Source organism: Rosa rugosa, chromosome 5, assembly GCF_958449725.1.
Source record: "Rosa rugosa chromosome 5, drRosRugo1.1, whole genome shotgun sequence".
Lineage (NCBI taxonomy): Eukaryota > Viridiplantae > Streptophyta > Magnoliopsida > Rosales > Rosaceae > Rosa > Rosa rugosa.
Genome location: NC_084824.1, coordinates 45,598,324 through 45,621,724, shown reverse-complemented (window position 1 = coordinate 45,621,724; position 23,401 = coordinate 45,598,324). Strand labels below are relative to the sequence as shown.

The 23,401-nt window shown below is 38.2% G+C and overlaps 2 protein-coding genes and 1 pseudogene across 2 annotated transcripts in view; 2 read left to right on the top strand and 1 right to left on the bottom strand.

Annotated features, from left to right (window-relative positions):
* Positions 1-5,016, top strand: part of LOC133711741 (cycloartenol synthase 2-like) — a 7,392-nt gene extending 2,376 nt beyond the window's left edge. The window contains exons 4-17 of the mRNA XM_062137837.1: positions 977-1,061; positions 1,183-1,349; positions 1,702-1,890; positions 2,114-2,227; positions 2,327-2,449; positions 2,559-2,681; positions 2,761-2,859; positions 2,954-3,010; positions 3,127-3,173; positions 3,425-3,568; positions 3,674-3,851; positions 3,971-4,051; positions 4,255-4,338; positions 4,419-5,016. Coding sequence (XP_061993821.1) covers positions 977-1,061; positions 1,183-1,349; positions 1,702-1,890; positions 2,114-2,227; positions 2,327-2,449; positions 2,559-2,681; positions 2,761-2,859; positions 2,954-3,010; positions 3,127-3,173; positions 3,425-3,568; positions 3,674-3,851; positions 3,971-4,051; positions 4,255-4,338; positions 4,419-4,529 — 1,602 coding nt within the window. The 3' untranslated portion in view covers positions 4,530-5,016. The remainder of the gene's footprint in view (positions 1-976; positions 1,062-1,182; positions 1,350-1,701; positions 1,891-2,113; positions 2,228-2,326; positions 2,450-2,558; positions 2,682-2,760; positions 2,860-2,953; positions 3,011-3,126; positions 3,174-3,424; positions 3,569-3,673; positions 3,852-3,970; positions 4,052-4,254; positions 4,339-4,418) is intronic.
* LOC133710969 (uncharacterized) overlaps positions 4,691-23,401 on the bottom strand; it is a 62,105-nt pseudogene continuing 43,394 nt past the window's right edge.
* Positions 17,552-18,255, top strand: LOC133708969 (THO complex subunit 4A-like). Its single transcript, XM_062134562.1, has 3 exons — positions 17,552-17,632; positions 17,857-17,925; positions 18,015-18,255. Exons 1-3 carry the CDS (start codon positions 17,552-17,554, stop codon positions 18,246-18,248), a joined length of 384 nt encoding a protein of 127 aa, XP_061990546.1. The 3' UTR covers positions 18,249-18,255.

The window sequence follows — 23,401 nt, the reverse complement described above, 5'->3', positions numbered from 1 at the left end:
GCATCTAACGATCATCAATTGATTTAATCTAGTTTAATACCTTAACTATCACCGATTTGGTTAAAAATTTGCAAAAATGATCTACACATTATGATCTAAAAACTGAACGGTTGAGATGCCAAAATGTGATCGAAAAGTTGTCTAATGCGCTATCCCTATAAAAGACTAAAAATGGGGATCCCTTAGGCCTATATATATACGGAGCGGTTCCAAAGAGGACGTCCGCACTGTTGTTAAAGTGCGGACGTCGATGCTGCAGCTCGGCTCGGGGCGCGACGGAGCGGCGGGGCTTGCCGGACGGACGCCAGGGGTCGGACGGACCGGTCTGCAGTCGGTGGAGTCGCCGGCGACGTGGTTGCAGCGCTGCCCAGAAACCTGCAGTTGCAGGTGAGGTCGCTGCCCAGAAACCTGCAACTCCGACCTCCTCCGACCTCAAATGCTGCCCAGAACCGTCCGCCAAGCCTCCGGCCTCCGTCCACCAAGCCCCGAGCTGCCGTCGCCGCCTGGAACGCCGCTGCTGCATCGCCGTCCGCACTTTAGCAAAGTGCAGACGTCCTCTTTGGAACGGGCCTGTATATATATATATGATATTGCTATATATTATATGTTAAAGTAGGGGTTTGAGTTACTAACAAGTAGCATAGTAGTAATTAATTAGTGTCATGTATTATCAAAGTGTGTTATTTCTTAAGTTCACGTTTGTAATTAGCTTAAATTTTGTATGACAATACTAATTGCAGTTAGGATTTTGGTTCAAATGTAACATGATGAGGTTATTTGTAGCTCCATATAGTAAGTTTATATTCATCTTGACACTCAGGCTCAGAGTTTGAATCCCCGTCTTAATTTACCGTCTCCTATTGAATATAATGAACTTGTCGAAATATCGATCTTTACCCGTCATTGCTAGGAATGAAAGTCGATCACTCGGATACTATCTGCTACTTATAGTTAACTAAGAATTTATGCATGGCAGGTACTTGGTGTATATGAATGGGACGGTAACAATCCACTGCCTCCTGAACTGTGGCTTTTACCGTACTTTCTCCCAGTACACCCAGGTTTAGTTTTCTTCCATACATGAGGCATTATCAGTCATGTATAATTTTATCCCAATAATAAAATGGATAAGTTTTTATTATTCATTTTTATATGGGGGGATTGATTGATTGTCTGGCGCAGGCCGAATGTGGTGTATCTGTAGGATGGTATACCTGCCCATGTCATATTTATACGGCAAGAGATTTGTTGGTCCCATCAACGACCTTATTTTATCCCTCAGAAGAGAGCTTTATACCTTTCCCTATCACCTGATTGATTGGGACCAAGCAAGAAATCTATGCGCCAAGGTACGCCTATTACTTAAAATTGTTATTACTGGGAAAATAATTGCAATGAGATAACACTCTTAAGCTTTGCTTGTGTTCTGGTAGATTAAAATATATCTTCTGGATTCAGTAGTTGTTTAACATTGGTATATACTAGAGTTTCAGTTTCATGAGGTCTTAGGGCCGGGCGTGCATGGTGACTAATTAGGTTAGGTCTAGATAATTGGAATATTCTTGTTGGAGAATTAATGCAAGGTTTCATACTGTTTCCAATTAATGTAAGGTGTTTCTCAGTTTGAAATCCAATTAATGATATTCATACATTTCCAGCTAAGGTAAACTAAAACAATATTCCTCGTAAATAAATCTGCAGGAGGATTTGTATTACCCACATCCCATTTTACAGGACGTGCTGTGGGGGTGTCTTCATAAGGTTGGGGAACCTCTTCTAATGAGATGGCCATTGTCTAAGCTCAGGCAAAAAGCTCTCACCACCGTAATGGACCACATACACTATGAGGATGAAAACACTCAGTATATCTGCATTGGAGCTGTCAATAAGGTTTTATCATTTATCTAGTACTATTTACTAATGTTAGAATTTAAAAAAAAAGATGGTTAATTTGTCTGACATGTTACGCTACCGGAGATGATTTTACTAATCTACAGTTCCGGAATGGTTGAATTTGTAATGAGCAAGAGTGATGAACCATGTCAAATATGTAATTGCAAGTATGCCCTGAGATTTTGAAGAACAACGGCTTATGATGATAAAAAACATGCAGGTACTAAACATGATTTGTTGTTGGGTGGAGGATCAGAATTCAGAAGCATACAAGTGTCATCTTTCAAGAATCAAAGATTATCTATGGGTTGCAGAAGATGGAATGAAAATGCAGGTTAATAATCCTGAATTCAATAATATTAATGAATTATTATTTTCCTATATATTCAGAAGATAATGTGAGTAATTAAACATTTTGGTGATGCATACATAGGGAACAGATGGATCTCAATGCTGGGATGTTGCTTTGGCTGTTCAAGCAATCCTTTCTACCAACCTTGTGAATGAATATGGTTCCGTGCTTAAGAAGGCGCACTATTTCATCAAAAATACACAAGTACTGTATTCATAATTAAACTCAAACTTGTGGTTTTAGGTATACACATTTATATGTTTATCATTAGCTTCCATAAAATGGGTTTCGGTGTGATAAATCACTTAAATAGGTTAGGAGAGACAGCTATGGCAATCTACGTTACTGGTACCGTCACATTTCTAAGGGCGGATGGCCCTTCTCCACTCCAGACAATGGTTGGTCTGTCTCAGATTGTACAGCTGAAGGGTTAATGGTACATGCGTAACAATCGTTGCTCCATCAATATCTGATGAATATGATTTTTTTTGTAGCTTAACACCATCGAATTGCAGGCAGCACTCTTATTATCACGTATGCCCTGCGAAATTGTGGGAGAAGCAATAGCACCTGACCAACTGCATGATGCTGTTAATGTAGTATTATCCCTACAGGTACAACTTGACCTTGTGACATCTTACAGTAGAATTGCAGAGTATTTATGTAATCGCAAGAGCAATGACGTATTTTATTTCTTTGACTCAACAGAACAGCAATGGAGGGTTTGCATCATATGAACTCACAAGATCCTATGCCTGGTTGGAGGTGATGATCGATTAATTCATGTTTTTTGTTCTGGTATTTGAAATATGCTACTCAAGTGTGGATAATTGGTTTTTAATCTTGGGAAAACCTGATGACTCTCCTTTCAATAACAACAGACGATCAATCCAGCTGAAACATTTGGAGATATCATGATTGATTATCAGTAAGAACAAAAATTAGTACTTCATTGCTTTCCCAAAAGAAGTAGCCTTGTTCAATTTCCAAAAGAACAACATAATACCAGAGTCACTGAATTTGATAACCAATGGGGTTGAGAGTGAGTCCAAATTTGAATAAATGAAATACTCTCACATCATTTGGTAAACAAATTTGGTGACGCGCGCTTACATTAGTATTACATCCGAATAAGTAATGATACAAAAAGTCCTTACCTACCCTTATGAATAAATGCAGGTATGTGGAATGCACATCATCAGCAGTTGAAGGCCTTAATGCATTCATGAAATTATATCCAGGGCATCGGAAGAAAGAAATAGAAGCATGTATTGCAAAGGCAGTTCAGTTCATCGAGAGCATACAACTTCCTGATGGCTCATGGTTAAATTTGTTTCTAACCATTTCATCAATATATAATTTCGAAATGCTAACACCAAAATTGGACTTATAAACATGAACTGAGCTTAATACTTCGTTATGTTCCAGGTATGGGTCTTGGGGAGTTTGCTACACCTATGGAACATGGTTTGGAATAAAGGGGTTAATGGCTGGTGGCAAGACCTATCAGACAAGTAATAGCATTAGAAGAGCATGTCATTTCTTGCTATCTAAGCAACTCGATTCAGGTGGCTGGGGAGAGAGCTTTCTTTCATGCCAAAACAAGGTAAAGGGGCGTTTTGGAAATCCATGTTGAATTTACTAGCTATCTGTGTTCAGCTTTTTCTTTACCGTTCAGCATTTCCGGAAAATTGAATGATATCTCTGCTATGGTTGAATAAATAGGTATACACAAATCTCGAAGGGAACAAACCACATATAGTAAACACTGCATGGGCTATGTTGGCTCTAATTGAAGCAGGGCAGGTGTGTGACAATATGTGTGTTTTTTCATAACAGATTTAAAGCTAGGCCTATATAAACATGACTACATGAGTAATGCTATATGATCTGATAGCATATCCACTGTCATATGATATGATCAACTATTGGGAGGTCAATGCTTCCCTAGAAAAGGTAGGAAAACACTCATTTGTGTCCTTTTCTTTCCACAATTTTGTGACTTCTAGGGTGAAAGGGACCCGATCCCCTTGCATCGAGCAGCAAAGGTATTGATCAATTCACAGATGGAAAATGGAGATTTCCCACAACAGGTATTTGTTATTGTAAATACTGCACAAGGTTTCAGAGGCATAACATTACTACCTTGGACTTACTATGTTTATTTCAACAGCAAATCATGGGAGTCTTCAGCAAAAATTGCATGATTAGTTACTCCGCCTACAGAAATATCTTTCCCATCTGGGCACTTGGAGAGTATCGAAACCGGGTATTGGTACTTTAGAAATGTATCAATCAAAGAAAATGCTCATGTAGCTATTACAATTGTGGGTATAAGACTGTGCTCATGTACAGTGTATTAGTGGTTGTGCAAATTTGATCGTGTTTATCAATCAAGACCATTTTCAGAATTACAGATGATGTGAAATCTTCAATGTTAGCATAGATATCTAATCAGTCCCGGATTCAATTAATTAATGCCAAGACAACTGATCAACTACACAGAGAGAGCATCATCTCGGCCAACTTGAGATTACAACAAATATTTTCTACTATTCAGAACTCAGACCAAACCCTAGCACAAAATCGGGGATGGCCAAATACAATAAAAAAATTTGGGGCAGTCAAAACTGTGAATTGCTAACCAAAGTGACCATGCACCTGGAACTTTGAAACATTTTATCTACTCTTTGCCATGTGTTGCATTGAACGTCTTGGAGTTTGCTTGCCTTATCCTGTAGTCTAGACTGGCGTCGAATTGTTTCGCCATGTATCTGTCCAGGAAGAAAATTAAAACAAAACAAAAGACATTAAACAGAGTTTTACGACCAACTGGAAATTGGTGATTTTACTTTTGATTTTTTTAGTTTCATAAAAGCTAATAGGGCAAGTTTATAAGAGAACCATTTGTTCTCTAATTACAGTTCTAGTTCAGTGTTCCACCATTATCTAGGAGATATTATAATATTTCTAAAAGGTCTGAGGTAATGCTACTTGTTACTCATCAATTTCCGGACTGAAATTAATGACTTATTGCAAAAAGATGGTTGAATGCAGAAAGGAATTATATCTATACCTTCAGAAAAACCCTGATCACAGCTTGTACAAAGTCAAAATTGTTTCTGCATGCAGTCTCGTGTATAAAATAGTCGAGAAGCAGTTCAATTGGAAGCAACTTTTCTGGCTCTTCTTCATCCTCATCACCTACAATCCGAAGAATTCGAAGTTCCATATCCAGGGATGATGGAGACAAAGTTTTGATGAAATCAGTAAATTCTGAAACTGCAACAAAAGAAACACATCTTAGTTAGCATTATGTCTTCCAAAGATTCACAGCAATTAACAAGCCAAGCTTTCAACTGAATCACAAATAAAACTTCAGTCAATCCATAGGGTACAGTCTAAAAGATAACATATTTACAATTCTTCATTTCTGCAGATGACTGAAGCACTTGAAGGAATATTGATGGTGTCAGAGCAGCCTTTATTCTAGATGATTCTTCACCACCTTTTGCCTCCTCATTTGTTGACCAAGTAGGCTTAAACATTATTTCTCCTGAAAGAGATGGAACTGAAGGCAAAAAGAAAGGAGCCTTTTCGGGTTTCTTTGGGGGCTCAATCAGTTTATTTTGTTCCTGGAAATTGCATAATTTACAGGTTAGTAACCAACAAAATGTACTGATGAGCAAAAAGAATATCCATGACAGTTGCAAAAATTTAGAAGTGAGGTTGCAAGCCTGAATAAAAAAGGCAGCAGTAAAAGCACCTTTATAACGTATAAGTTGATTAAACTTTGCCACTGGCTTTTAGGATATGATGAGAGAGTAACAAGATCTGGAATTTTCTGTACAAGAGTTGGAAGAGCAGAAGCATCTTTAAGTTGTGCAGAGTTTCCGACAGGCTTGTCAGAATCCTCAGCTTCAACCTTTTGTCGAAGAGACAGATGGCAACTTAACACTCACAACTCGCTTTCCACTTGCATAGGTATCTACCTTTGAAGCTCCCGAAAACATTGATTGATTCACCCTGATAAAGTTGCCAGGTGCAGAATTTAATGACAAGGCAATATGTTATGAATGACCAAAAAAAAAAAAAAGTTACTATATTCAAATTCTTTGTTTTGCATGCTCATTATTCACTGTAAGCATAAATATCTTCAATTTTCCACTACATACAATCCCAATGACAATTACCAACATCAACATCCCAATGAAGTTTCACTCTTTGTTTAATTGCCTTGGAATTCCACATATGTGAAGACTTACCAAAGATAGACCCCATTTTGATCAACATGGGAGGTCGCTAAAATATCCATATTCGGTGATAGAGACAGTGCCGTCACAGATACATCAACATGCAATGCATCGATTTGTCTTGCTAAGAGAACATCCCAAACTCGAAGACCTCCATCCATACGGGAAGACGAGCCACTTTCCATCCTCACTAAAGCACATGTCTGTGACATGATCAGTATGGCCTTCAAATTTACTAACCATTCTTGATGCCACAACATCAAACAAGCGGATAAGTCATCAGCCCCAACAGCCAAGAGACCTGGAAGTTAATTTGATTGATCACATTATAATCCAAGGAAAGCAGGAAAGAAATCATGCCAAAAAATATGTCAAACAAAAGTTACCATTCAAACGATTGAATACAATCCTGACAACAGAGCTCCCAACTTCCCATCTAGATGGCACTCCACGTCCCTTGAAATCCCAGACCTGTACATCATAACATTTGAGTGAAAGGTCCGGAAAACTTTAGTTGACCCGGAGAAAAGTATTTCTGTGTTGTAGGAGCCTTAAAAATGAGACTACATATAGTATTGATAGCTGATAGAAAAAAACTGAATTTAGCAGCTTAAATTGAACAGGATGGCAGAAGCCGCACAACTAGGGATAGGAAAGCAAGATTCCTACTAGTTTCTGGTAAAGCGGGGAAAGCAAAGAGGAAAACATCTTTTTTATTTTTACTGTAGTGTTTCAATTGTGCATGTATATTGAAACTATAATTAATCAGTTTACCAGTAATGACTAATCCATTTTCTCAATTTAGATTTCCACACTGTCACATATTAGTTTAGAGGTTCAAACCATCCTGATTTCAAATCCTGGTTCCGCTACTCGGCCGCAGTTTGTCCACTCTGATAAGACCCATATATGTCATCGGTGGTTTATATAGAAATATCCATAGTACGAGTGGTTTAAAACTTTAAATAATTCTATGATTTATATTCATAAATGATGAGTCTTAGAAAATATATTGGATAGTGGAAGCAGCTACCTCACAGAATGTCCAGCAGAAAACAGGAAGGGGTAAAGCCGTTCACATTATGCTTACATGAACAAACTCTTCTGTTTATTTAATTTATTTAATCATTTGACAATTTACTTAACAGCATATTCCTGTGCAAAGTGCTTATCTACCGGTAAATCCAATAGAAAGGTAGAGAATAATGTATGAGAGAATTACAGACTGACCTTTATGTCTCCATGATATCCGGCACTAATCATGAGAGTATTAGTTGAATCACAAGCAATTCCAACAACTTCCCCGTCATGGGCACAGATGCTTCTTTCCGATGGGTCCACATAATTACCTCGGCTGCTTCCTGACTGCAGGTTGAACCGCTCAATCCAACCACCAGTGGTCCCTAGTATGGCAAAATTTCCACATGCACTGATCACAGGCCTATCACCAAATTAATACCAATCATTCAGTGAATTTCGTAAATCATTTCTAACAGTGGTTGCAGTATGGAAGTGGTTTTACACAAGCCTTTCAGGTTGCACAGAAAATACTCATCAGCACCGGATCGTTTTAAGAAGGCTGTTGCCATTTCTTACATTTCAAATAAAATAAAATAAAACTCATATGGAAACCAAAAAAGAGAAGAAATATCCAACTTGATTATTTCTTGTAAATATTGCCCAAAAAGTATTAAAAAAGAACAATAGATATGGTAAATAAAGTTCTAACCTTCGCAGGTGTTGGGTTTTCTGGTCTTGGTTTCAGAATATGCTCCCCAAGAACAAAGTTTCGAAGTCTCCAAACATATGCCTGTGCAGTATCCATATGACATGTAACAACATTGCACCAGTCTCGCTCTCTTATTTCAGCTGATATATATTTCCAAATAAAGACAAATATAATTTAGAGTGTCTGATAAACCATACAAATTATACAGAAGAAAAAATATAGCAAGTCATTCATTAGCCAAGATGAAACTGATTTCTTAAATTGAATAGGCTTAATCAGCGAATTCCTAATGGATTTAGCTGCACAAATCTACTGCAATTTCAATTCCACATTTTTGAGGCCAAGAAACAGCAACAAATTCAATTATACAGTGAAGTATTATTTTGACAGTTCATAGATTGAACTGTTAAAAACATATACTTCAAAATGTAAGACTAAAATTCGAAATCTAGTATTCTAAGATTAAACTAGTGTGTCAGTTAAAGGTGTTATTACAAGGCGAACAGAAAATTTCCATACAGGAACTTACCACAATCAAAAGCAATGACAGGTTTCAGTTTTATCTCTTCCTCCTAGAAGGGAAAACAGAAATTGAATGGTTAATTCATCTGCAGTCTGAAATATCACTACTTACATATGAATGTAACATTCAAACCATGAAATATATCATCCAATGCATATACCAAAGAAAGTTTAGTAATAGTTCGCAGTCAGGCATTCCACACTTGGAGTTGAATTTGACTAAATACCGAGGTTATCAGATCATAACCAGAAACAGGGGAGAAAACCAAGTATGTTTCTAGAAAATGGACTAGTACAATCTGTGGCAAAGAAAATATTTAAACAATCATGTCACTAACATAGAATACATGTCAACAGTATGAACTGACATCAGTAAAACGCTTCAGAAAGATGCAAAAACATAAGAGAAAAGAGGAAGGGGAGGAGGGAATCAAATACATAACTTAAATAACTACCCACATCCAACCCAAATCCCTAGTCCAGGTAACTTTGTTTTCTATTAGAAAGAAACAACTCAATATGAGAGAGAGCGAGAGAGAGTATACAGAACAGTGGAAAAGAAGCTTACAAGCTACAACTGAGAAACAGTGGGCAAAATGTCAAAAATAAACAACCATAAACTAGAACATCCGAAGCATTAGATAAAGTTGCATTATAGTTTGAAAATATTGTCAGAAAAGCAGTTGTCCCTGCAGTCATAAGAAAATGAAGCCGAAGTCCAGAATCGAGTCCTCCCCACCCCGCCCCCCTCTTCCCCTTCTTCCTTTCTCTTTGCATTTTTAAAAGTTCTTTTGTTTCTTTCCATCCAAATGACTGCATACCAAGTCCATGAAGCATAGTATCATAAGAATGAATCCTTTCCTTATAAAAAAATTAAAATAAAAAAAAATAAAAAAATGAAGTGAAAAAGGAAACTCAGACAACACTGATCTATACCTAAGCTTATCAATTCATATAAGATTGTCTTTACATGCACGTTGCATAAAAAAAAAAAAATTTAAATCCATACAAATGATTATACAACATGAACAGGAGTCAAACCAAATAGCTGAACTACAAGGTACAGTCAGAGAAAAGACTTTAAAAACAAATTTCATTTTTATAAGAAAAAAACAAGAAATTTTAAACTAATTTAGGTGCTTTTATTGAGTTCAGTGCATGCATCATATGATTTGTCATACTACAATAATTACAATTAAAGAACAGAATAAAGATAAATAATACAAATTTAATTTAATAATAGGTCTCAGTCATACCTTCACCCTGAGTTTCTTAGCTCATTTTGTTATATGACGTTGAGAAAGCTCTCGACTTTGTTGATCCTAATCACAAAAAGTAACTAGATAAGAATAATGTATTGAATTTCGAATAAAAAAGAGAAAGGTGAGAAGTTGTTTAGATGTATTATACTGATAATTGATAATGTAAACAGTGAAAATAATTACTAGAAGAGATCCAAGGGCCCACATACACTACATAAAGAGGTGAATGACTCGTATATAAGTGTACTCAGCATATGGCTTTTACGTACGAAAAAGTTTAACAAAGATTGGTATCGAACTAACTATTGATGAGCTCATAGATAATTAGTTCAATTGTTATCCAGAATTTTTGCATGTCTATCTATAGCATACTAAAGGCCTGAAACGATACACAATTGAAGATTAAACTGAGCTATTTGACTGCTAGAGTTTCTAAATTAAACAGGTAGTACCTAACATACTTGAACAAACTAATGACAGAAAGCAAGGGGAATATTAAGAAACAATTTAAAAATAATAATGATGTTCCTATTTGTCATCAAATAATTCAACTGATGTGTGAGTCCGAACCAGGATTATAGAGAAAAGGCGAAAGGCACAATCCTGACCAGTCTCCCATTTGCATAAAACCTAATATTGACAAGTGAAATTGATGAAGAATCTATGCCGAAATGCAACCAGTCCCTCAACAAAAAGTAATGAAATAAGCTTACAGAAAAAAATAGAAATTTTACAAGTATTTCACTAAAGTTGTACAGAGTTCAAACTAGAAGTCCAGAAGTATTCAATTTGTTGTGTTGGAAAAAAAAAAAAGAAGGATAAAGAGCAACAACCATGACATTTTTCCAACTAATTTGATCTAGGAAAGAACCACAAGACAGCACACAGCCATATCGATGGTTGCACGGTCAATGTTCAAATATATTCAACAGTCATTTTTAACTATAACAACAGAGGGTGAAGCTAAATATTAGCACCTAAAATACGATTTGAATAGAAATTATACCTTATGCATTGTGGAGGAGCACTATGACCACTTCTAAACCGTAAAAGACGAGCATCTCCATTGCTTGTGTCAAAAATCCACATCTAAAGACGCATAAAGAGTCAGATCTTAATCAATTAGACATCGACATTTTAATCTTGGTTATCAAATACTTTTTTATTTTTTGAGAAGTAAGAATGCCATCAATATAACATACTGGTTGAAATAGCATGGGAAATAACCTCGAGCAAGAAATAAAAACGACGAGAAAGCCGAATAACTATGATCTAAAGTAAAAAAAAAAAAAGATTGATGTTGAAGAAGTATTTAATTCTGCAAAACAAATAGGGTCCTATTGGAAAGAGGAAGAAAACAATCTTCAAAAGGGATAAACAAAAACTTATAATTTGATAATTACTTTTGCAGTCCTAAATTCAATTAACATGCCTATGCTTGTAGAACTATTATCAGCAGATATAGATATGCTTAGGCAGCAGAAACAGTATATCGTTGCCGGTTCATGGTTGATTCATGGAGAAGATAGCTCAAGTTGTCATGGTACTCATAGAAACGCTTCTTTGCTTGAAGAAGAAAAAGCAATAAACAACTTATAACCACTAACTTACAATCACCAACTTATCTCCTATGGTCCTACCTACAGAGTTTGAAAACCTAAATGTGTACAAAATAAATAAGTAATACATAACAAAAACCAAGAAAGAACACTGAATTACTCTTACTTTAATAGAATTGTCTGATGATGAACTCATTAACACTGATTCATTCACAAAGAAGTGCAGTGAAAGTATAGAACCATCGTGGGCCTCTTTTATAACTGATTGAAGCCTTCTTTTTTCGAGATTCCATATGCTTATAACACCAGAAGAACCTCCAGATGCTAGAAGAGGCTGCCCATCTGAAAAGGAAGAATACATAGCATAAGCTAGATAATGACTTCACACATATAAAAGTCAACATACTTCAAGATTGATTTCTACATAAAAACAGAGAAGATTTCTACATAAAAGCCAACTGCAGCAACATCTAGTGCAGGAGACGAAACACAGCTGCATATAGAAGATTTCCATCCCTTGAACTCATACAGTTTTTTATTTGTGCTGATATTCCAAAGCTGCAGAGAACCTTCTTGACTCCTAATGATAACCTGTGCAGATCACAATGAGGGTTTAATTTTAGATCGCAAGGGAAACAAAGTCCACCTGAACTTTATTGAGGAAAGAGTTTGAGGTCAATTTGTACTGAAAATATCAGAAAACTTCTTTAAGAGAAAATAAGTGACCTTATTTAAGTAGGTATCCGGATGCATTATACAGCTAGGAGTAAAATTTTCATCAATTCCTTAATTCGTCCAACTTAATATGTCCAACCGGATCAAGATTCTCATCAATTCCTTTAAATGTCCATATATACAGATTACCTTCAACATCAACACTTAGGATATGCTCTCCAAACAATCGCAACAGATTGACCTTCGCATTACGGGTGCTCCACATAGAAACCTGTAAATGTATCATTTGCAGTGTTATAATGAAATTCTGTCCGTCAAAGGTTTCCTAAAAACAAATGCAAATGACTCCCTAATATTTCCCAAATTCCATCTACGCAATAAGATTACGGAAGTAGATCTATGATAATAAGTCACAGAGTGACAATATAGGCCATTGGTTTTCACACTACTATTTCCACTAGATTGCATTACAATCACTGTCAAAGTCGATCTTTTCAAGCATTTATTCTAAGTTGATTTCAAAACAAACAACACATCTGTCAGTAATATAATATGTCATCTACTATGGTTAGCTTGAGAATGAAAAGATCAAATTCCCGAGTTAAGACGAGCGCAAGGAGATTAATTTAGTCACAGTCCTCCCTATCCAAACACACTCACAGAAAAGGAGCTGCTAAGCAACCTGATGAGATCGCTTAAAAACAGCTATATCAGTCCCATACGCAGCGAATGTGTAGTCTCGATACGAAGCAAGAGCTCAAATCTTCTTCGGCAATTGCAGACCTTCAGAAATGAAAGCAAACAGAGTTCACATAACCACACAAACTTCATCAAAACACCCTAAAACCACAGCAAAACGCAGTGAAGTTTCATCTAACAACACAAAAAAGTATTCTCCTTTGTTATAAAGCTTGGAAATTTAGAAACTCGAAACCTAAAACAAGAGAAAGGAACTCACCGACGAGGACCAGAGTGAGCTTTGCGCACTGCCAACAATGGAGAGCATAAGAGTATGAGGATTAATCAGAATCAAAATTGAAAATTTACAATAGGAAGTGAAAATTTATATTGTAAATTTGGAAGGCTTTGCCGAGGCTGACGGTGACGAAGGCTTCAGTGCCGAGGCGCTGAACGGAGAAGGGGACGGAGGTGGTTGTGTAGCCGATTGCTCTGAAGCAGGCACGAACCGGGAATTAAATTTGAGGTGGGGCCTAAATTTACCTTACGCTATTGCTAGCAAGAAAAATTATTCTCGCAAATTTGGTAGAGTCTATTTTGTTTTCATGGAATATCTCAATTGCATAGCACTTATTAAAATATCATCCACAAAATGCATTTTGTCACCCAAATTTTTATTCAATGTCAATACAAATTCAACTACTTTAGTTGTGCTCTTCGGTTACCTGAAGCATAAAACTCATCGATAACCGAATTTGAATTAATAGTATCAACAATTTCTCTCTCAATATGCACTGTCATTAAATCTGCAAGAAAATCATCACTCATCTTGCTTCGAAGTCGGTTCTTAATGAGCTTCACGGCTGAAAATGCTCTCTCTGTTGTAGCCGTAGAAACAGGAAGAGTCATCACTAGACGGACTAGTCTCTCAATCAACAAGAATGGTGTCCTTGTGTTAACAAATATGCAAGGAGCACACCCGGGCACCCCACCAGGCCACCACATCCCTCCCCACCACACCCCTCCCCACCACAAGGGAAAATAAATTTAACTTACTCAAAAGCTAAAAAACACCCGATCAAAATTATAATCAACTCAACTCTCAAACAATCAACACAATAAAGAAATTGCCACTATCATGGGCAATTGGGCATTTGGGTATTAATAATAGAAATTCAATATCTTTTTCTAGGAATCAATAGATTTGATTAATTACATCAAGAAATCTAGAAATACCCAAATTCTAACCTAAATTATATTCTAATTTCGTCAAAAAAAATTCATTATAGAAGAGAAGTTAAAGTGTAATATCTGAACAAGGTTGAGAGATGAGAGCAGATTGTTGAGGAAAGGAGATAGAGTGACTTGGTAGAGACTAGAGAGAGGTGAGAGTCTGACTGTCTGAGCTTGAGAAATTGAGAAACGTAGAACTGAGCAGTGGGCAGAGGTGAGGAGGAGAGGACAGAAAAGGGGAGAAAAGAGAAGAAAATGAGAGACTTGCATACATTAATTATACTAGTGCCAGCACTCGTTTTCGAGGCAAGAGGCAGTGAAGAAATATGGTCAGATGCATGTACTTTAGTTATCTTTTATATGTGTTTGACTTTTTTTTTTTTTTTTTTTAAGGGAAGATATGCTGGGGTCAGATACATATAATCATTTTTCCCCCCAAAATACTGGGGTGTGCTGCAGCACACCTCAGCCCACCCCTATGTCTGTGCCTGCTCTGAAGGGTTCGAAGATTCCCATATCCTCTTTGGTTCTTGGTATTGCTCTGAAGGGTTCTTCGGGAGGTTTTGAAGGACGAATGTAGACGCCGAGGGAGAAGTTACAGAGAGGGTTTAGGGTTTAGTAGGGGTGGGCATTTTGTACCGAAAATGCGGTTACTGACCCGAACCGCACCGAAAAAACGGTTCAGCAACCGCACCAAACTAAAACGGTGTCGTTTTATGATCACACCGCACCGAACCGTATAAAAGCGGTTCGGTTGCGGTTTCGGGTCATAAACCGACCCACACCGAATTTAATTTAATTACATTTTATTTATTTATTATTTCTCTATTGATGGAAATGTTGGTTTTCAATATATAAGAAATCCATTTTTGATTAGGTTTTCAATTTGTAATAAGTTGCTATGTTTGCTTGATCATTGATATATATATATGGAGCGGTTCCAAAGAGGACGTCCGCGCAGACGTCGACGCTGCAGCTCGGCTCGGGGCGTGACGGAGCGACGGAGCTTGTCGGACGGACGCCAGGGGTCGGACGGACGGGTCTGCAGTCGGTGGAGTCGCCGGCGACGTGGTTGCAGCCTTGCCCAGAAACTGCAGTTGCAGGTGAGCTCGATGCCCAGAAACCTGCAACTCCGACCTCCTCCGACCTCGAACGCTGCCCAGAACCGTCCACCAAGCCTCCGGCCTCCGTCCGCCAAGCCCCGAGCCGCCGTCGCCGCCTGGAACACCGCCGTTGAGTCGCCGTCCGCACTTTAGCAAAGTGCGGACGTCCGCTTCAGAACCCGCCTGTATATATATATATAGGCCGGCTACACTAAGGACGTCCTTACCTAGCCTTAGGTACGGATTTGGTGTTTTCACCCACTTTCTGATCACATTTTCACATCTTAACCGTTCAGTTTTTAGGTCCTAATGTATAGATCACCTCTGCAAAATTTCAGCCAATTTGGTGATCGTTAAGGCATCAAAAACTGCAATTTACCATTATACATACGAACGGTTCCGGTTTGACAGATTCGGTCCGTTCGTGTAAATTGCAGTTTTGGACGCCTTAACGATCACCAATTTGGCTGAAATTTTGCAGAGGTGATCTATACATTAGGACCTAAAAACTGAACGGTTAAGATGTGAAAATGCGATCGGAAAGTGGGTGAAAACACCAAATCCGTACCTAAACCTTAGGTAAAGACATCCTTACCTGAGAAAAATCCTATATATATATATATATGTGTGTGTGTGTGTGTGTGTGTAATAAGTTGCTATGGTTTTTCTGCAAGTTGCTTGATATTTGGGTGACATTTGTTGATTTGTATGGACTCTAAATGCATTCAAAGTTTATTTATACCTTATTGAAATTGTTAGGTAAAAATAAGCCTGATTTTGGCCCTCTCTTTCTAGTTGAAATTAATAAATTGCTCCAAACCGAAACCGACCCACACCGCACCGAAAAATGGTGTAACCGAAATAATCGGTTCAGCCCTTTTGTAATGCGGTTACGGTTTGATATATAGGCCAACCGAAATAATCGGTTCAGCCATTTTGTAATGCGGTTGCGGTTTGATATATAGGCCAACCGAAAAAAGCAGTTTGGTTGCGGTTTGGGCCTCAAACCGAACCGAACCGCACCGCACCCACCCCTAGGGTTTAGGGAAGGGGAGCGATTTCGGCGACCCGAGCCCCGAACCCATTCATTGATGAGGCCCAAATAGGTAAAGGTTGAGAGGTAACAATAACAAACAAAGGCCTAAAGGCCCGAATCCGTGTAATAAGCAAAAAAAATTTATTCGTTTTTCAATTGAGTGTATATAATATCGGTAAGCTATGTGGTTTGTTGGTTATTTGGAACAACCGACACCAAATGAGCATCATAGGTTGGGGTGGAACAAAAATTAATTACTAATTTTTTTTTGTTTGTTGAGAATAGGTCAATCTATTGAAAATTTAGCAAGATTAATAATAACCATTGAGGGTCAGAAAGAATCATCACTGTAAGTAAATCATTTTTGCAAGCTTTTAAGCGCAGCCAAAAAAGCCCTTACAGAACTCCTTATGGTATGACTTTGTGCAGCGAAAGTTAGACAATTTATGGTATGAGATGCAGGATCTTATTGTTTCCAATACCCTTCCTCAAGTTGTAGCTCTTTCTGAGGTGTATGCGCAAATATATGAGCAGCAACAGCAGTAAGAGTCAGGCACGAAACTAGAGTGGGACTGGGTTGTGCTGCATTCCACCCCCAGTTTTTTTGAAAAGAATTTCAAGATAGACAAGAAATAAGGAGATTAGAAACTTTCAGCATTGATCATTCCTTCTTCAAATGCTCACAACCCGAGATAAAAAAAAGTCCGAATGGAGTGATTCCACTTAAATTAGAAAGTACACTCATAGAGCTTTCCATCCATATAAAGTAGGTCACCCAATTTCCACTTAAGTGAAAATAGTAGCTTGTCAAAGTTGATAAACTGTTCTGCAAACTGCTGCAGACCTATAGTCACTCAAACTGCTATTTCTCCAAATTCAGAAGATTGAAAAGGATGAAACCACTGGAACAGAAACTAGACATATTTCCCCTTCTTCTCATAAAATTTCACACTCCAATTAAATCTGAGTAGAAAACTATAGGCCTGCAAATTCACCGTTCTATTATGCAGATTCTGCTCTAAGCTGATTCCTGATATTGGTGTACTTGGCTGGCTATTGTGTAAGCTAAAGGGCACAAAATTAAAAACTGTTTCTCAAGCATATGTGAGATATGCTGGTCTAAGTTCCTGCAAATTTTAAGCTCTATATTCTCGCTGGTTTAGGAACTATAGCCTTCCAAAGTCAATCTACAGTAATTTTTTTTGTTCTGACTCTCCAGTATTCCAATCAATATTCCATAAGTTTTACGACTCCAAATGACAAAATCCTTTTACAGAAAAACACTAGATATAGAGAAATACAATCCCACAAAATTTCAGAGATTATTCTCTCCTGAGGTGAGAAATTTAGGTCTCCAAAGTCGATTGATATTCCTGACATTAAACTGCTTAGCATGAAAATAAAAATAAAAAAACTTGAGGAAGAATTTGGCAACCTAAGATTTAGCCCCCCTCAATTTAATTTTCTGTATGCTTCTTAAGGCATTAAGTTTTTGGGAAACAGGACTAGTATAGAAGCATTACATTTTTGGATTTTCTAAAATCAGTTCAATTATGTGCAGGAGCTGTTTGTTGAGGTTGGTGACCTGAAACGTTATGGAGTGCATTATGATAGAAGTGGCAGATCAAAGGTATCTTTTGAACTTTTGCATAAATTGGTCCTGGAGAATTCTATTTGTCATGCAGTTGTTTAGAAGAAAAAAATCTTTTTTGTTCTTAGGGAACAGCAGATGTAGTCTTTTCACGAAGACAGGATGCTGTGGCGGCTGTTAAAAGATACAACAATGTAATGCTTGATGGGAAACCGATGAAGATAGAGATCGTAGGAACAAACATTGCAACACCTGGTGCACCTTCCGCTATGCCACCCGCTGCAAATGGCGCTTTTAGAAATTCAAATGGTGGAGCTCCCCGAGGGTATGTCTTATGTCCCACTGTTAACTTGAGGTTTTGATTTGTTGCTATGGTCTGTGTGCTCATCCATGTTTTATTTTCTTGTCTGTATACTTCTAATATGAATTTGCAATTGTAGCAGTTTATGTCGATGACATGAACCTAATTGGAACTCTAGAAGAGTTAAAGGAAACTGCTAAATATTTGAAATATGAATTTGAGATGAAAGATCTTGGGAAAACACGGTTTTGTCTCGGTTTAGAACTCGAGCACCGTAGTGATGGGATTTTGATCCATCAGTCTGCATATACTCAGAAAATTCTAAGGCGCTTTAATAAAGATAAAGCAAAGCTTGTGAGTACTCCCATGATGAACCTACATGCATTTATGAGGATAATGCAGCTTGTATTGAGCAAATGAAGTTAGGTTTCATCAAGGGCGACAACACCAAGCATATATCGCTTAAGTTCTTTTATAATCAGCAACAACAATCACTTCTAAATATTGAAGTTAATCAAATCCGATCAGAGGATAATGTAGCAGACTTATTCACTAAGTCGTTACCCAAATCCACCTTCAAGAAACATGTGAAGAGTATCGGATTGAGAAAGTTATCTGAACTCCCATGATTGTAGTAATCAATGGGAGATATCGACATCAGGGGGAGGTATGATGTCTACATGTTCGATCTCGAAGAGTGAAGGACGTGTTGTACTCTTTTTCTCCTCCTCGAGCTTGTTTTTGTCACATAGGGTTTTTCACTCGAGCAAGGTTTTTAACGAGGCAACGGATGAAGCGTCACCACCAAGTTTGAGCGGCACAAGGGGGACTGTTGAAGGAAATCGACTTTTGTGTGCCTAATCAAACTAGGATTAGTTCTATGATTGTAATAGGAGAGAAAGTTCTAGAATTCCTAGTCCTATTCAGAATAGTTTTCCTTGTATCATTAGAACATGTACTTTGTAATCCCTATATATAGGGCTCCTATTCTCAATAATGGAACACACAATTCTCTCATCAATCTCTCTCAAATCTCTCATTCTAAAACAATTGTTTTTTAGTATATTATTGTGAGATTAGTCTTTATTAATAAAATGAAGATTTAGTATCATATTTCTTTTCTTCATTCTGTAGTTGTATTATTGTGAGATTAGTCTATATTAACAAACATATATTTAATATTTAGCACAACAACTAGTCATTTTTGAAAGGACGGCGCTAGTTAGCAGAAACATAGAGGCGGCGACGCGTTCTTCGATTTCGTCGTTGTGTCTAGCAATGTTGTAGTTGTGATTCATTTCTCAAAAGAGAGCGAGGAGGAAGACTTTGCCGTAGAGGAAATGTTCCTGGCTTGGGGTGTGCTTTTCCATTGCGGTGAGGATCTGTTCTGTCCAGATCGATCCGATCTGGTTTGGATCTCTTCGATCTGACCTGGATATGGATTGGTTTGGTTGGTCTGGTGTGGATCCATGGAGCGGGCAGGTGGATGGCATCCTGTCGACGGCGGCGGTCAGTAGGGGTTGTTTTTTGTTGGGAGTGGCCGGCGATGTTGGTTGACGGCGGTTGGGGTCTGAAGGAGGTGGCAGCGAGGTGGGAAACATTGTTTTTGGTGTTTTGGTGTTTTTTCTTTCTTTGTTTTAGGTCGGGTGCACTGCAGGTGGTGGCAGAGACATTCTTCACTTTGGCCTTCCTGAAGGTCATTCCTGCCTAGTTTAGAGTCTGCACAAAGTCTGCCTGTGGCATAGACGAGCATTAATGGCTTTCTAGGAGGTCTTTCCTATCAGGATTTGGGTCGGAAGTGAGGCGCTTTGGAGTAGTGGTGGGATGGCGGTGTTGTGTTTTCTTTAGTCCTAGGTCTGATTGTCCAGAAATCCCTTTGATCGGGTTCGAAGCAACGACGAGTGTTGGCTTGGTCGATCAATTGCTGGCCAGGTGGATTCTGGGTGGGAATTGGTGTTCTTGGCTGAGTCTGCTCCATTACGTTTTATTGTTTCTGTCACTTTGTCTGGTGCCAGTTTAGTTTTTTAGTTAAGTTTTTTAGATAGTTTGGAGTCGGGGCCTAGTTTGGCTTCAACAGTGCGTCAGTATAGATGTCCATTTTGACGTCTATAGTGGGAAAAGTTTCGGTTGAACCTTTTTCTCCCATTCTCATTGTAATCTTCGTTTATTAATGAAGTTCTTACTTGGTCAAAAAAAAAAAAAATAATTAATTTTCTGGTTCCGCTTACGTTTGATAGTGTTATGGTTTTATATATGCACGCTTTTAACTGGCTGTTGGTTTGACAATAATATGAAGATGTTACTCTTCCTTTGACAGCGTAGTACTTAAACCAATTCAAAATGAAAGTAACTGTGATGGTTAACATTCCTTCTTTGATATAGTGATCGTACTACTTGCTGATTTATACATATATGGTAGCGCGCTCAAACGAACCGACTATGAGTCGAAATCAATTGGGATAAAGCCAATTTACAGCCCTATCCCCAATGTTGAAAGTGTAAATTAGAAATGAATAGTAATAGGGATATATTTGAATGCTACAAATTCACATGAACTAAAATATATAATAAGTATTCGAATACAAAATGCAGTGCACTGGCTTTCTCTATAGCACTGTAGCTGAAGTTCGTAGGCGTTGCAACTTACAAGAGCTGGTTGTTGAGTTGTCTAGCTAGTAAGTTGAGGCACGCATCCAAACTTAAGTAACATAATTATTAGTTGCTAGTAATCAACAAAGATTATAGTTTTCCTGTTTATTCAAGAGAAGTTTTTAGGCAAATAATGAATAAAAAGAGACTCGACAGAAATTTGACTAAAACTGATCATAATGAATAAAAAGAGACTCGAGAGAAATTTGTATAAGAGGCATCTTGTCATAATCTATTAATATAAGACTTCAGAATTATTAAACCAATCATAATCTAAAAAAAAAAAAAAAAAGACTTCAGTTGTTGGGATCCCTTGTACATGACTGCTTTATATACTTACCATGTAAAATAACTAGTTAAGAATAAGAACTTGACGAGCCATAATTGCTGATAAGAAATGAGTCCAGTTTTTTTTTTTGATCGAAAATATAAAAAATAATTAAATTCAGTTTACTCATCTGAACTTTGGGCCTAAAATCAGACTGGTCCTTAAACTTGTTTTTTAAACAGACTGGTCCTTGTACTCTCAAACATCATCACCCGAGTCCAAATTTTGAATCCGGGTCAAAAAATGACGTCATTAGCTGAGCTGGATGAGGGCAGAATGGGGGCCCACACTTCAGTTTTTTAAAACCTGGAGGAGGGCAGAATGGACATTCTAACAATAAAAAGATTTAAAAAAAATATATCGGAGGATTTCATTCTTCTTCTTCTTGTTCTTCTGAACCCATCCAATTCCCTTTCCTTCTTCTTCCACGCCATTCCGAACCCATAAACACCAAAACTCAAACCCAATTTGGCCTCACCCCTCACCGCCGCCAGAAACACTGGTTCCTTTTTAATTTTCGATTTCTTTCTCCGACTAGGCTCTGAATTTTGATCCTCTCCTCCCCACCCAACTCTCTCTTTCACACCTCACAAGCTCCCACCACCCACTACACTGAAATTCTCAACCAAACTCCACACCCTCTCAAATTTCTAATTAGCGCCAATCAATGCGAGCACAACGCCGTTTCGACATAATGCTGCAAATAAGATGCGACACAACTTCTCAATCCAATTGACCAAATTCCCAAACTGAAATAAAAACCACTCAGAGAAATCAAATCAAAATTACCTGCCCTCTATGTGCTTTCTCAGCCTCGTAGAAAGCCTTGATAACAAATCCTTCATAGAAAATCGTGTGCTGCAACTGTGCACCTATAAGCAATTCTCATCGGAAGACTTCTTGCAGAGCTCGAAACCACACTTCTGCTACTCGAAACCGGACCTTGAAACACCGAAATCGGGCTCTGAAATTGAATCACAAACCCAGATCGAGAAAAAGCTTTCACTGAAATTGAATTTCGTCATGACAAAACCCAATTGGATTTCCCAGAAACCTAGTTCGTCATGACAAAACTCTGGATCTGCTCCCGTAAAGCCCGAAACCGCTCCGAGCCTAGCACCTCAATGCTCTCGGATAAGCGCCTCGACGACCAGGCCGACCCAACCCCACAACCCGTTTCTGACCGAGCTTCCCGACCCCATCGATTAGGTTATGATGATTTGTGTTTCTAGGCTCTGAAGTGACCACCACCACTGATCACCACCGCCTCCGCGTCCCTCAAATTCAACCTCACCTTCTTGATTTCGTGATCGATTCTCAAAGGCGGAGTGGGGGCTTTGATTTCAAACAGAGAGAGAGGGGAGAAACCAACGGCGTCAGAATGAGGAAGGACGAGCCCAACGCCGTCGATTAGTCCTCCAACGGCGCAGCCTTAGTCGTCCCACCTCAATTCCAATTCGCGAGTCTCAGACATAGAGAGAGAGAGAGAGAGAGAGAGAGAGAGAGAGAGAGAGAGAGAGAGAGAGAGAGAATTAGAGATTATATTAAATAAGAAATGTCCATTCTACCCTCCTCCAGGTTTTAAAAAACTGAAGTGTGGGCCCCATGTCGGCTCCAGCTCAGCTAATGAAGTTATTTTTGGACCCGGATTCAAAATTTGGACCCGGGTGATGATGTTTGAGAGTACAAGGACCAGTCTGATTAAAAAACAAGTTTAAGGACCAGTCTGATTTTAGGCCCAAAATTCAGGAGGGTAAACTGAATTTAATCCTATAAAAAAATATAACCATTCATTGATGATAAGAAATGTTCCAAACATTGGAGTCAATATTAACCGATTCCATAAGTCATTCCGGCCCCATCCTCAATACAAGTAAAGAGAAATTGCTCACTTACGGGAAACTTGACAACGTACAAGTGGTGAAAGATTACTGTGTCTACACCAGATGCATGCATGGGCACTTTAATGTCTTCAATGATTGGTCCCTCAGACCAACATGTCTCGGAGGAGTTGATTAGTCTAACAGCCTCACCTCAGAGCAGTCAGTCTCCACAAGGAATGAGTACATGCAGCTGGAAATCAGCAAACCATGTGATTCATAAGTGGAAGACGTACCCTTTCTTTCATAAACCGAATCAGCCAATTTCCTCTATCTTCTCTCTGTAGAAAATTAAAATTATTCTATCCAAAAAAAAATTAATATTATTATTGTGGCCAATACGAAAGCTATTTTTTT